Below are 14,478 nucleotides of genomic sequence, written 5' to 3' on the forward strand. Positions count from 1 at the left end.
CCGTAGGTAAGAGTGATAATAGGTTAGGTCGAATTGCAGTCTAACTTTGATTTGTCAAAAAAATAGAAATCTTAAGTTTGATATACAGCCAAATTCAACGAGTTAATTATCAAATTGAATCTTGAACTATTTTCAAATTGATTTGTTATATTGTTAGTCGAGAGATACAAACATATATATTCAAAATCAAAGTAGAATTTTAATTTGCTATTACTTTCAATATATAGTAATAATTGATGTTGAATTATTCCAAATACATGTCCTAACATCTCCTTATATGTAGTATGTTTTGACCAAACTAATTTGTATATTTGATTATGGTAGTAAATTTTTCTAGTGGAATAATATAACAAAATCCACGTACACCATTGTAATCACTTAATTATAATTTCAGATTGATGCATACAGAAGCTCATTCCAAGTATCTGGGACCCCAGCTACACACCAATGAGTACAGTCCATGCCATGGAAAACATTATGGGAACTAGGATGTGCATCTTTTCTTAATTCTGAGAGAGCTGTAATGTTGAGAAGATGAATAGGTTTGGTTACTTTTTGTAACATACTTTGCAATACATATGATGCAGGTGGCAATCCTTGTGAGTATGATGGTCCATTTATTGGTGTTGTCTCTTTTGCACAATTTGTCACTCCTGGTTCATGCCATTGTGCCCCACTATTTTTATATGCATATAAAAAAAAAAAATAGAAAGACATTAAAACCAATATAATACAATGTATCATGCTAACTACACTTAAAAAGTAAAATATCTCAATTGCGATGATGTAATCAATTTGATCGTTGATTTGATATAAGACGGTTCAGATTTTAAATACAGATTTATAAAGTAAAATCATCTCAACCGTCAATCAGAAATTAGACGGCTCAGATCAGTTATAGTTACGTTTTTCCCGGCCTCTGTTGATCTTGTGCAGAGACCGGATATTATTAATAATATTTTGTCGTTAAAAAAATTATAGTACCGTGATGTAACTAGGGTAATCTAGTTCCTTTCTCTATCAATCCGAAACAGTACTTTTTGAAGGTTTTTTTATAAACAAACACAATCTTATTTAAAAAAGGGAGATTATTTCTTAAACTCACTTGTAATGCATAGGAGAAATTCCTTGAAAAAGAACTTTGGTTTTGCTTGTATCAACTTGTGTATTTACCCAATTAGCCCAAGTTGTCAATCCATATCTAAAAGCTTGCATACGATCCATGTCTTTCACTATTTTATCACCTAATTGAATATAATCCCATCTGCAATAGAAAATAAAAATGTTCACATTAGTTGGTAATTATCTTTACAATTACTCTTTCTTGAAAAATCTCTAAAAAATAATCCTCCCATAAAATATACTAGTTAAATAAAGTTTCTTAAAATTCTTACGGTTGTTTGGGTCCTCTACGGTACCACCAAAGCCAAGTGTTGAAAACTAAAACATCCATGTTTTTCCATATGTTTCCATTCTTAATAGAATTAAGTTTCAATACTCTACCAATTTTTTCCACTTCAATGTCAACCAAATATGTAGTATGGAAGACAACAATTGAAACCCCATAGTCCTACAAAAATATTGAAATTGCTTGAAAATTATAATAATAAAAGAACATTTTATTTATTTATCCATGCAATATATTCATTTATCTATGTAATAAAATTGAAAGAGGGTCACCGTCCTTGTGAGATTAGCTCAGTTGGTAGGAACATCGCACTATATATACAGGAGCCGATGTTCTAACCAATAGGGTACTTGACAAAAAATAAAAGAAGGTCACTAACCTGAAATGTGTAGTTGGAGATGGGTTCACCACCTTGTTGTATTATTGTAGCTTGAGGTACAGCAGAATGTAGCAAGCATATTAATGATTGCCATTGGTTGAGACTCACTGAATCTCCTATAAACATGATTTGTTTTCCCTTGAATTTTGTCAAGAAACTTTTTCCATCAAATCTGCAAAAGGGCAATGAGAATTAATCCAAAAAAAAAAATGAAAATTGGAAAACCAAACTTTGAATGTAATAATTCAATTTTCATCCAACCATATATAGATCATTGTAAAATGTGAATAATTTAAAACTTTTTAATTTTTATACCGATAATGTATGAAAATTAAATGTATCATATTTTAAATGGAAGAATTTAAATGTAATAATTCAATTTTCATCCAACCATATATAGGATTGTAATATGTGAATATTTAAAAAAATTTAATTTTTATACCGATAATGTATGAAAATTAAACGTATCATATTTTAAATGGAAGAATTTGAATGTAATAATTCAATTTTCATCCAACCATATATAGATGATTGTAATATGTGAATATTTAAAACTTTTTAGTTTTTATACCGATAATATATGAGAATTAAACGTATCATGTTTGAAATGGAAGAAATTGACTAGTCTAAAATCCGGCTAATTTGAAAATTTTTTTGGTACAAGGCTAATTTGAATATTTTCCAAGAGAAAATACTAACATTGTATTATATTTGACTCTTTTTTTTAATTTAATTAACACATACTCCTGCACATTTTTTTCTTTTCAATTGATTAATTAATATTTCAAAATAAAAACCAAATTAAATAACCTGAATAAATTCAGGAAAAAATGTGGGTTGTGTTACTCACACAAGTGAACACATCTATTAATGAACATCTTGCATTCGACCAAATTAAAAAGATTTTATCTTTTATTGGATATATACCCACTAACTCTTTTTTTTTATTTTTTTTGGTTTTCTTACAAATGAAATATATTGTATCAATCTCTCAATGTAGATAAAAGTCTTATAAAACACGACACTCATTTTAATAAGGCTATTAGCCTAAAACCATCTTAAGTTGTTAACATACATCCATCAATATTCACAAAATCACACTCAATTACATAATCACAAGCCAATAACAAACACACATTGAAAATCATGAAGAGAAATAATTAAAATAAATAAATAAATAAATAGAGCTTAATTAATATGTACCTTGGTAAGTTACAATTGCTTGGTTGCCATCTATATTTGAGATATTCTTTATCAACACGACCATATTTCAAGCAATCATATTCTCCACGAATATGAGGACATGTTGAAGAATCATAAAGAGGATATGTTTTATCATAAACCCAACTCCCTTCATATAAGTTGCAAATTCCTCCATTAGTTTCTTCTAAACTATGGCATGGAGAGAGGCAAATGACCAAGATGGTCATTGCAATCCAAGCATATACCCTCATTTCAAAACCCATCTTTCACTCTCTTTTTCTCTCTGAGGTTTTGAGATGTTTGTGAATTTTGATATGTGTTTAGAGAGATATATATTATGTCAATTGCCTAAAAAAATTATTTTGTCAACAAGTGGTCAAAACTCGTATGATTAAATGGAAATTATATAAATGTGTTAAGGAAATTTGTAAAGAAATATAAATGGGAAAAATATTTTTTTTATCAATTAAGAAAATATGTAATCAATGCAATTAATTTTTTTTTTTTTTGCATTGAAATGCAATTAATATATTTAATTGGAAAAAAATTTGACTAATATATATATAAAATTAAAAGAAAAATAGAAAAATATAGTTGACCAATGAGAAAAAGATATACATTAGTGAGTGATAAAGTAAGCAACTCTGCTCGTTTAAGCCTGTCCAAGAGCGGGGAAGGACAGTGCGGGCTAATTTAGGTGTCTAAGCTCAAAATCCAAGTCCACCCCATTTCTTGGCAGTTTGGTCCGCCTAACAAGTACTTTTAATTTTATTTTTCAGTGATAGATTACTACATGATTTAGAATTTTTTTAAAAAAGAAATATTTTTCATCAACGCAGAACAAACAATTAAAAATATTAATAAATTCAAATGATGTAATAAATAATAATGATTAATAATTTAATATTGATCAAATTGTTTTTCTTTCCTCCTGATTTTCTATGCATGATTCTTTGAACTCTTTTCAAAATAGCTACGGTCTAAGATTATAGGTTAAAAGATAATGATGTGAGGTTATTGATGGGACCCATTTTAGAACTTTTTAAGAAGTGCTACATTGGAGGGGTTGAGTACCTATTAGATACTATTATTAAAAAATAATAAATTAGTGATGTGTCCATGTGAGACCCATTTAAGTACTCAAAGTTGGAGTGCTCCATTGTGGATGTTCTAAGATCATATATTGAGAGACAATATATGAACTATGATTTTGAGAATGTTGTGGATGGTCTCCGTTATATGATTCCATCTTTTAAGCTATCATCTTAGACCGTAGCTATTTTGAAAAGAGTTCAAAGAATCATGCATAAAAAATGAGGAGGAACGAAAAACAATTTGATCAATATTAAATTATTAATCATTATTATTTATTACATCATTTGAATTTAATATGAGGTTGCTTCTACTACCGAGTGCAACCCCAACCCCAACCTTAATAGGTAATGAGACTATCCTCCATTGAAGATCCCTAAAGAAAGGATATCCACAACCACAATGTCTTCAATTGCACCGCACAATCTTTTATCAAACAAAATAGCTGAATCTTCCATGTGAATTGGTTGACACGTCCTTAATTAGACCAAAAAAAATTAGGTGATACCTATGCATGATCGAAGTAGAAGAAGCTCAATTTGTGGATCTCTTCATGGTCAACCCTTCGATAAAATATTTATCTTGACTAACAGCCTCTCCGAATAATTTCACCCTCAACGTCGGCCTCCAAATGTCCAATAAAGTTGACCATTGATCAGACACAAAGTTTCAAAAATGTTATTTTGTATACCTAAAAATATACACAACGTAGGTCGATAAGTGAGCGAGAAATACTGTTGTTACTAATAACAAATTGATTTAAGTGATTTTTTCCAAAGAGTAAAATAAAGTTGATTCAGGCGATAGTCACTTAATTAAACAAATCATAAGTTTGATAAAAAAATGGTAAGTTGGTAACCCATAAAAAATATTAAGTTTAATAAAAATGGTAACCCATAAAAAATATTAAGTAATAAAATTAAGTAATTAAAAAAATGAACAAGTAATAATAATTCATCGTGTGCAATGCATGCATTAGAAAAACCATTTTGTCTCAAACGAAACTCATTTTTCTATATTTGGTAAGAAGAGAACGTGGGAGCCGGTTTCTTAATTACAGTAATTTGTTGTTCTTATGGTCAGACTGAACAGAACATCCGAACTATTCTTTTATCATAACCAACCAGGATGAAAACGAAGAGAACACGTCAAGCGCTAAAAATCTTGGTCTTCTTAAACATAGAATATTTTTGGTAGGTTCGGTCCCGAGTATTTAGAGGTCCTGTTTGAAAATTTAAAATAGATCTTTAATAAAAATACAATTTATTTTTTAAAAAAAGTCATTTTCTATTTAAATTGTAAATAGTATAAAAAATAGTCATCATAATAAATAACGTCTAAAAACGACATATTTTTATCAAGAACACTAAAATACATCTTCAATCTAATATCATTTTCAACTTTACATTTTCTTCGGGAAAAAAAAAACATTCTTATAATGTTGCTTATTTTGTTTCAATTAACTGCAAGTTACTTATAAAATTAAGAGTGTGTCTATTAATTTTTTTTATTGAGTAATAAAATATTTTTAGTAGCAACAAAGTAATTAAATTTTTTTACATATATAAAATTTTTAATAGACCGATATAAACAATTAGAGGCTCCTAAATGTTTGAGGCTCTGCGCGGTGGCTCATCTTACACACCTACAGGGCCGACACTGATTTCTGGCTCATCGTATGGAAAAAATTTGATTAGGAGGGGAGAACCCACCTAATGTGACCCACAAATTCCCTGACACATATTAGTCATAACTAACAGCAGTGAAAATTTCGTATCAATATGATGGTAATAAAAAAAAAAAGAGAACACAAGTTTATTCCAAAATAAAAAAAAAAAAAGAGAGAACATATGTAAGTTGTCAAAATTAAAAGAAAAAAAAAAGGTGTATAATTAAGTGCTTTTTTTTTGTACAAGGTGTACAATTAATTAATGTTATATTACCCACTGTAATTAGAATATTTATCCCAATAAACGTAAAACGTTGAGAGCAACCTCACAATATTGACTTTTTAGACCGAATATAAGATTAATCTTATTTTTTCACTGAATAAGTCATGTATCTTGTCTATAATATAAGTTAAATACATCATTTATTTAATGAATTTAAAAGTAAACTTTTGTTTATAATTATGGTCGGAGGAAGTAAAAGCACTACAAGAAGGAGGTTGATTGACCTCGTCTTTTGGGTGAGTGCCCCAAATGAAGAGAGCCGATAATACTCCATCGTTAGTGAGTGGTAGCAACACAACATTACCATTACCATTACCATTACCCCCCATTACTTTTTCTTCTTTTTGTTGACTTGAAAAGGGATTGGTGTGGCTACTTGGTAGGGAGGATCACGGTTCGATCTCTCGCAACTGCGATCGGGAGGAGGCTGGAACCACTTGATGTCAGAACTGATATCCGAACCAGATTAAATTGGTGGTGAAAAAAAAAAAAAGATTAGTGTGGCTAAGTGCTAGATAGCAAGATTGGGGCAATCTTTCTATTCATCACTAAAATTAGTGATCTGGATCTCTATAGTATCTTTCTTAATTTTGTTTCACATGCAACACATGAATCACATCTCATTCAAAGAGCAACAAAGTCATCTCTGTTTCATTGCCTAATGTTTGTTCCCATTCTTAAAAATTTATTCTTATTCCATATCTTATATATATATCTCGAATGGATGAAACAAAGCATATGGAAAGGTGTCTAATTGGGATTGGAATTCTCTCCAGGAGAATTCTATTAAAGAATAATGTTAGAAAGACACTTTTTAACACACTCCCTCCGTCCGAATTTGATTGACAATTAATATTTTTAAAAATACTCATCGACACGAATCAAACAACATCTTATATGTTAATATTTATTTTTGTTTATTAGTAGAAAAATAAGATCAAAACAACATGTGTGAATAGTGTACAACAGTCAACTGACAATTAAAAAACTACGAAGAATTACATTTTAAAAAAAGTTAATTGGCATTTTAGAGTTTTGTAGGATACCGACATTCTGTGCAAAAATTAATATATTTATTAAATAAATTAAATTTTTAAAATGTCATACTATTAAATGATTGGATAAAAGATATATATCCAATAAAACTCTAAGTTACGTGTTTACCTTAAATTTGTTAGAACATGTGAATGTTGCAATTATGATGTAATAAAGTTATGTTCTTTCTTACATGGTTTTGGAAATGTTAGGTATTTACATGGGTCCGTATTCAATTTGGAAGGAAACAGCCAAATTTGATGTCTTCAAAACACCTTAGTTACCCATTTTGTGATTCTGAGGGCTGGAAACCACTTTATGTTAGAACTAATCTCAAAATCCGATTAAATTGATGGTGAAAATAAAAAATAAGAAAAAACACCTTAGTTAGAGTGCATGCATTTGATGTATGACTTGGTACAAGATAAGAAAATCAACACAAGATAATGTATTTGTATCAACTATTGTTGTATTTTATGCCATTATTAATGCAAATTGAAATATAATGGTGTACACAATATTGATTGTAACACAATTGGAAGGGGAAAAAAATCCTACATTGAAAAGCAATGTTTTTAAAATTAACCATACCAGTTGGTTCAATCGGGAATCGAGTTTGGTTTCGGTTCGTATAAACTGAATAATTGTTAGTCCTATAAACTAGGAAAAAAATTGGATAGAACTGGATATAACTGGAAGAATCGTTGAACTGGTTTCGATTTTGAGAACTTGCACCGTCTAACTCATTGTAATTAAAAATGTTTTTTTTTTTGTTTGTTGCATTTTCCATTTTTCTGTTCATTTCCATAATCCTTTTTCTCTCTGCGCTTTGTTCTTCCTCATTCATTCATTCTTCCTTAAAACAATTCTGAATTCTCATCTAACAACCTTCCACCGGTTTTCGACTTGTTCTTGTCATCGCAACTTTGAGATAACTTGAAGTTGAAGCCACCAAAAAGTGTCCGTTGAACTACGGTCCACAGTATACACCCCATATACAATTGCAACAAAACCGTTTCTAACTGTTACATTACGCGTTTCAGTGTTTGATTATGGAGATGGTGTAAACTTATGTTCAAATTTGATTTTGATTATGTTCAATTGAGAGATCATGAATTTGAATTTATTGGACGGATTAGGTTTTGCGGTTGCTAAATTTAAGTCGAAATATGAGTCGTGTGATCTAAGGCAACATGGATTGTTTGACTTGGGTGAATTAATGATTGTCCAAATGTAGAGAATAACTTTTGTTATGTGATTTATATTTTTATATACTGATTTAACAGATAACAGCAACACAAGTAGGCAGCTCTAAGACATCCATTGAACAAGAAAAACATGTTACTGTGCCGCAATCAAAGTTTTCGATGGCAACCAATATGTCTCAAACCGCGGAAAAATATGAAACTAGCAATGAAATGGCTATACAGAAGAATGGACAGCCTCAATTGGAATTGCTATGTAAAAAAGAACTGTCAAATTTTAGCATGTCTGATAACGGAGGAACGAAAAGTAAAACACTAAGCAGTTTAGGTGAGGAGAATGGTATGATGCAACATAATCGATCTAATGAGGGTACTTCACCAAACATAGATAGTAATAATCATCATGAGCAACATCATAATAATGTCAATGCTTTATATGGTATTGGTGATCATGCAGAAGAGTTATTGCAAATGTTAGACAAGAATGCTGGTGAGTCCAATGATGACAATAGTAATACTATGCCGTTGCTGAACAATATTCGTGAAGTTGAATGCAATTATAGTGCTGCCAGATTTGCTGAATGTCTAGCACAGAAGAGTGATTTCTCTGATGATTTGGTTAATGCAATCAAAAGAATCGAATCTCGCATTCTAAGACGAGGGTTCGGGGACAACTTCATGAACCAGAGGAATCAAGTTCAAACTCTGACTCTTCTTCTCAATCAACTTCTCAGCAAGACAGTGCCAATACTAGTAGTCAATCTGAGGACTTCTTATATGAAGGAAACTCAGAAGAGAGTAGTGATTCATATCTTAATAAGGAAGATGACCCTTCATATAGAGTAGGAAGTTTTCAATATTATGGACATCACAGTAAAGGAAATCCTAAGAAAATAGTTGGAGGCCTAAAAAGACTGAAAAATAATCATTTTCTCTGAAAATTATGCATCCTCAACTTGGTGTCTTGATAAACTTGTCAAGATCATGGAGTGTAAGAAAGAAAAGGGACAATTGGTTCGTCTAGTGTTCTACTATGTTGATCCTTCAAATGTAAGGCATCAGAGGGAGAGTTTTGCAAGGTCAATGGCTAAGCATGAAGAAAATCTCAAAATTGGTAAAGGAAAAGTATTTAAATGGAGAAGGGCACTCTCAAATGCAGTTATATCAGTGTGGCATTTTTCTGTTCATTTCCATAATCCTTTTCTTCAAAAAGCATTAGAAACTAAATTATCGTCGTTCAAGAGATTCAAACTCTCGCGGAAAAACCCCATTTACTTAGCAGACAGACGCCTTAACCATCTTTCAGCCAAAACAACTTGTTATTTGTTTTCCCAATTACGAAAACATAAGTATGCATAAATTGAGTTAAGTGGAGGATGAGTTGACCATGTTTCTCAGTTTCATCCTACAATAAAAATAAAAATAAAAAATTGGTTTGTGAGTCTTAATGGGCGGTTTGTGAGTATTAATGGTCCAATATTATAACAGGTGGTTATTTTGTTAGACCCAATCCGGGATAGATGTTTTCTCTTCCGACCTTCCGTATTTCTTTTATATCCTCTGAATTTTCAATTTTTGCCTACAAACCTAAGTTTTTTATTTACTCTGAATTTTACGAGAAAAAATTCGATTTCTACCAACTGAATTTTTTTGCAATGACAAAATTGAAATAGGATATAAAAGAATCACGGGATCGAGAGAGAAAACATCTCCGGAGTATCTATCTGATTCGGATTTTGGTTTTGGCCAAACTCAAACCAATTCGGCCCAGGCATACCCGTAACACCAAACTTTTTCTCTTTGCGCTTTGTCTTTTTGTTCTTCCTCATTCATTCATTCATTCTTCCTCAAAACAATTCTGAATTCTCTGAACAACCTTCCACCGCGACGATTTCACCTTCCAAAGCCTTATTTTGGTACTTTTATATGAAATCTAACTCGTTCGATTTGGGAGTGAGTTGATTTTTGCTGATAATGTTTTTGCTATTGTTGATGCAGGTAATGTCTGCGGAAGAAGTAAAATCCACATGTTGTGGCGGGGAATGCAGGGAATGTGCTGATGATCATGATAATTTAAATGGTAAGACTCTATCTGTATAAATTGAAGTTTTAACACATGTTGCTAAATGCTTTAGTTTCTTCAATGCAAAGGCTTAGAGTAATTATTAAAACAAATTCATTTTGTGAAATTGGCTAGACCAGATATAACCTAAAAAGTGAATTTTTGCTTATAATAGTGACCGGAGGGAGTATCTTGTTTTAACAATTAGGGTTGAAATAGATGGTTGAAGATAAAATTTAGGCTAAGTTCATAGTTCATAGTTTTTTTTGTAGTTTTAGGCTAAGTTCATTGTTTTTTCCGTAGTGGGTAACTAGTACTGGAATTTCATTGTAAATACTCGTTGAGGTTGGTGGTTCTCCCTAGTTTTGCTGTTAGAACTTCCTCTAACACCCGCCATGACTTGGGTTCAACTGTTCAAGTCCAAAATTTCTCCATTAGTAGACTATACATAAATTTTATTATAAATTCTCTCTAAGCAGTATTGTCAAATGGTAGCTATGGCGGACATTTGGGCAATGGCCATAGGCAATTGGCGTAGGGATGCCCACCATTGTGGTGCCTTAGGCCGCAATGGCATGTTTATATCGTGCATTTTTAGCTTTCTGAGCCATCTGCCATCGACAACACTGTCGTCAAGTTTGATGGTTGTCTCTAACCTTCCGTGGGATATGCTTCTTGTTATCTAAATTTTAGTTATAAAAGAAAAAATGTCTTTTTTTCATGGGCCTAAAGCAAGTTGTGTTAACACCACTAGTGCAGTTTTTAACTGAAGCTTGTGAAAGGAGAAATCTCCAGCATTTTTACTCTTTTGAGCTTACTCTAATCCAAACATGTCTGCATTTTTAATGTGCATTGATATTACATTTTACTTTTATACCTATTCTAAACTACCACATGCTTTCCTAATGTAATAGATACTCATTTCTTTCTTTACACGTGTACATAAAGCTTTGTCTTTTCCAATTAGTTTTGGCGATATATGGCTTTTTTGACCCAATGTTATATAATGTAAATATAGTCAGTCTTCTTAAAATTGGTTATTTGGTTTAAGAATTGAACCTACTTTTGTTTCCAAGTAGGTTGTGTTTCTTAAATGAATCTTTGGTTTTCAATCTAAAGATGGAATCTGGAAGTCAATATCATATAATTTGTGTATGTAGAAGTTGTTTTTGGTTTAGGTAACCTTGAATAAAACAAGTTCTTTGTCTTGATGAATATGCAAAGTTTTGTTTTTTAGTAATATAATTGTATTTTTTTAATTTTAGATTGCGATCATGGTTACGGGAACCTTGATGATTCTGTGTGGGATGATTCTGATGAAGTGTTTAATGATGCATCACAATTGGATAGGGAGTGGCAGCTGAGGCATGATCAATTCCATACAGTAATTTATAATTAAACTTCCTAATACTTGTTCTAAAGATTTTGTGGCAAAAGAAAGATGTTGTTGTCTTTGATGATTAGGTAGTGATTGTTTTCATTATGCATTCTGCATCGTATTTTTAGATGGGATATCGAGATGGTCTCTTCGCAGGGAAGGAAGCTGCTGCACAAGAAGGGTTCAATATTGGTTTTAAAGAATCAGTTCTTCATGGTTCTCGTTGGGGTCTTGTGAGAGGTGTTACCAGGTATCCTAAAAGAGATATATAAGTTGAGATTCATGCATTATATTCTATAATAAAGCACGGACACAGACACGACACGGACACTGACACGTCGACACCGATAATAATTTGAAAAAAATGACACAATTCAATGCAATTATAAGCGTCAGTGTCGTGTCGCCCACCCGTGTCCGACACCGGGACACACCTTATCCAAGGAGTGTCTGTGCTTCATAGATTATATTTGAATTTTAATACTACAATCAAATTATCCACTAATTATTCTATCTTTAATTATTTATTTTTTGTATTTTTGCACCCTATGAAGTGCATTAAGTAATCTTCCAGACCGGTTAAAGGAGAAGTTAGTTGAAGCAAAAGAAAAGAGAGAAGAATTCCAAGGGTTGTATGAATCAGTGAAATCTTTATCAACAATAGATGCTCTTAGATTGTTCAATGATGACATCAAGGCAAAAGAAGCTATGGAGCAAAGTGAACATGTAGAGGTTACCTCCAATATAGCAGAGTCTAAGGAGAAAACTTCACATGGTTCTCTAGGAAGTTATATTGGAAAATTTGAATCTTTGATTAGGGATTCTCCTGCAATTGACATTCAAATTCCTGAACCCAAGTAGTTGGTGTGTTCTACCTTTAGTCGACTAGAAGTAGAAGACTGATGGCCTAGGAGAAGGCGGCCTCCCTCGGGAAACAGATTCATCATTAGTGTTTCTAGTGAAAATTTTGCTGTCTGCATTGATATTGTAAAGTCTGGTTACATTGTTTTATCCTAATAATTAATTAGGAATCAAATTAGGTATCACGGGGTTTACAACACTCACACATATTTCATACCAAACACTTGCGCAAGTTTCTGGTGGTTCCGTTGTTCATCGTTACTCAAGAATAGTGCAGTTTGTCTTTTTTTGGCTACAACTTGTATAATTGTATTCTATTTCTACTACAGAACCAAATCATAAATTAAAAAAAGAATGCCTCTGCAATGTTTAAGAAGTTCAACACTTCAACCATAAAAAAAGAATGCCTCTGCAATATTTTGGAGCTAATATATAATTATCTCATTTTGGAGCTAACTTTGGTGTGCTATATTTTGGAGCTAATGTATAATTATCTCACATAAGCTAATGTGTATAATAGTATATTAAATAAATAAACAGTACTTTGGAATATATGGTACCATATAGTCCAAAGTTAACGTATGTGACACAACCAAATCGAAGCATATGGCAGGCATTGGGAAAACCAGCTTTTTTTTTTGTCTCGTTAATTAAATTATGGTTTTTACTTTTTTGACCAAATTAATTAAATTATTATTTTTGACAGATATTTTAATTTTAAATTAATTAAATGTCCAAAAAGGTTCTATTTTAGAATCAACTTTTTTGGGTTATAAATAATTCAAGGTTTTTTGTCAAAAAAAAATTAATTCAAGGTTACTCTTCTGTGAAAACTTTCATTCTCTTCAGAGATCAGCAAAACATCCTCTTTTTTGAAGTTTTCTGTAGTTTGGTATTCATGGCAGAGGAAAATCAAGGACATGGAATTAATCCTCCTCAGGAGCAGCCAGATGAACCCTTGCCAAGTAAGTTCTAATTTTTCTCTTTTTCAGTTCATTGATGCAAAGCCAAATTAATTCAATAAGACGTAGTTTCAATAAGCCAAAATGACTCCAACAATATGTAATCCAAACGATAAATATTTGAGTCTCTTAATTATTTGGTTCAGAGTTTGATCTCTGACCCGTTCGTATGAGAAAAAAAAAATTAGTGGAAAAGATCAATGCTTAAATGAATCTCTATAGTTACAAAATATATTTGGTGTGCAGGGACATACAACCAACTTCTAAGGACAAATAACCCTACAAAAACAAGTTGGCCTGAGTTAGTTGGTGTCACTGCTGAAGAAGCTAAGAAGAAAATAAAGGAAGAGTTGGCTGGGGCTGATGTTAAAGTGGTGCCACAAGGCTCTTTTATTACTTTTGATTTAAGGTATGAAAGAGTTCGATTGTTTGTTGATGAATCTAATAAGGTCGTTGAGATTCCAAGAATTGGTTAATCCATTAACCAAATGTTGATGACATTAGATTTGAGTATAAGAAAGTTGAAGATGATGTACTAGTACTTTGAAAAATAAATTTGGGTAATATTGTTAAAGACATTTTCTAGATCATACTATAGATTTTCTGGATGATCATTTTCATATATTTATATCCATAATCTCACAACCAAATATTTTATTACTTAACGTGCACAAGATAAAATTGCAAATTTCTGCAATTGCAACTTCTAGATGGACAAAACTGCAAACTTTTTCACATATATGTTTTGCATCGACAAACTTGCAAACTCTTTTAACTGCAATTTTGCACATAAAAATTACAAACCCTCTCGTGAGACGTAACTACCCAATTCTCATTTTTTTTACCGTAACAATTTAACTCATTTTATTCATCAAAATTGTTTCAATATATAGATGTTATATAATTATAATATTGGTGGCCAGCAAAAGACAATGCACAAG

General features: G+C 31.5%; 2 protein-coding genes across 3 annotated transcripts; one reads left to right on the forward strand and one right to left on the reverse strand.

Annotated features, from left to right (window-relative positions):
* Nucleotides 1-342: 342 nt before the first annotated feature.
* Nucleotides 343-3,259, reverse strand: LOC123913201 (protein trichome birefringence-like 38). Its single transcript, XM_045963832.1, has 5 exons — nt 2,991-3,259; nt 1,788-1,959; nt 1,395-1,570; nt 1,106-1,264; nt 343-676 (listed from the first exon to the last, which is right to left on the reverse strand). Exons 1-5 carry the CDS (start codon nt 3,251-3,253, stop codon nt 391-393), a joined length of 1,056 nt encoding a protein of 351 aa, XP_045819788.1. The 5' UTR covers nt 3,254-3,259; the 3' UTR covers nt 343-390.
* Nucleotides 3,260-10,083: 6,824 nt separating this feature from the next.
* LOC123913202 (protein YAE1-like) lies at nt 10,084-14,127 on the forward strand. Of its 2 annotated transcripts, XM_045963833.1 has the most exons (6): nt 10,121-10,190; nt 10,273-10,354; nt 11,602-11,720; nt 11,843-11,964; nt 13,425-13,540; nt 13,784-14,127. In XM_045963833.1, the coding sequence occupies exons 2-6, from the start codon at nt 10,276-10,278 to the stop codon at nt 14,011-14,013; spliced, it is 666 nt and encodes a 221-aa protein (XP_045819789.1). In that variant the 5' UTR covers nt 10,121-10,190; nt 10,273-10,275; the 3' UTR covers nt 14,014-14,127. The 2 variants fall into 2 exon arrangements, with proteins under 2 accessions (XP_045819790.1, XP_045819789.1); XM_045963834.1 differs by lacking the exons at nt 13,425-13,540; nt 13,784-14,127 and adding an exon at nt 12,269-13,070 and having other exon boundaries at nt 10,084-10,190.
* Nucleotides 14,128-14,478: the final 351 nt, after the last annotated feature.

Source organism: Trifolium pratense, linkage group LG3 (genome assembly GCF_020283565.1).
Source record: "Trifolium pratense cultivar HEN17-A07 linkage group LG3, ARS_RC_1.1, whole genome shotgun sequence".
NCBI classification, from domain to species: Eukaryota; Viridiplantae; Streptophyta; class Magnoliopsida; order Fabales; family Fabaceae; genus Trifolium; species Trifolium pratense.

Bases quoted from the DNA above. Each gene is read 5' to 3' on its own strand.
- LOC123913202 (XM_045963833.1), top strand. From the start codon at position 10,276: ATGTCTGCGGAAGAAGTAAAATCCACATGTTGTGGCGGGGAATGCAGG. The intron at 11,965-13,424 runs GTATCCTAAAAG...CATTCTCTTCAG, and splicing joins CTTGTGAGAGGTGTTACCAG to AGATCAGCAAAACATCCTCT. The intron at 13,541-13,783 runs GTAAGTTCTAAT...TTTGGTGTGCAG, and splicing joins GCCAGATGAACCCTTGCCAA to GGACATACAACCAACTTCTA.
- LOC123913201 (XM_045963832.1), bottom strand. From the start codon at position 3,253: ATGGGTTTTGAAATGAGGGTATATGCTTGGATTGCAATGACCATCTTG. The intron at 1,571-1,787 runs GTTAGTGACCTT...ATATTTTTGTAG, and splicing joins TCTCCAACTACACATTTCAG to GACTATGGGGTTTCAATTGT. The intron at 677-1,105 runs GTGAGTTTAAGA...ATATAAAAATAG, and splicing joins ATTTCTCCTATGCATTACAA to TGGGGCACAATGGCATGAAC.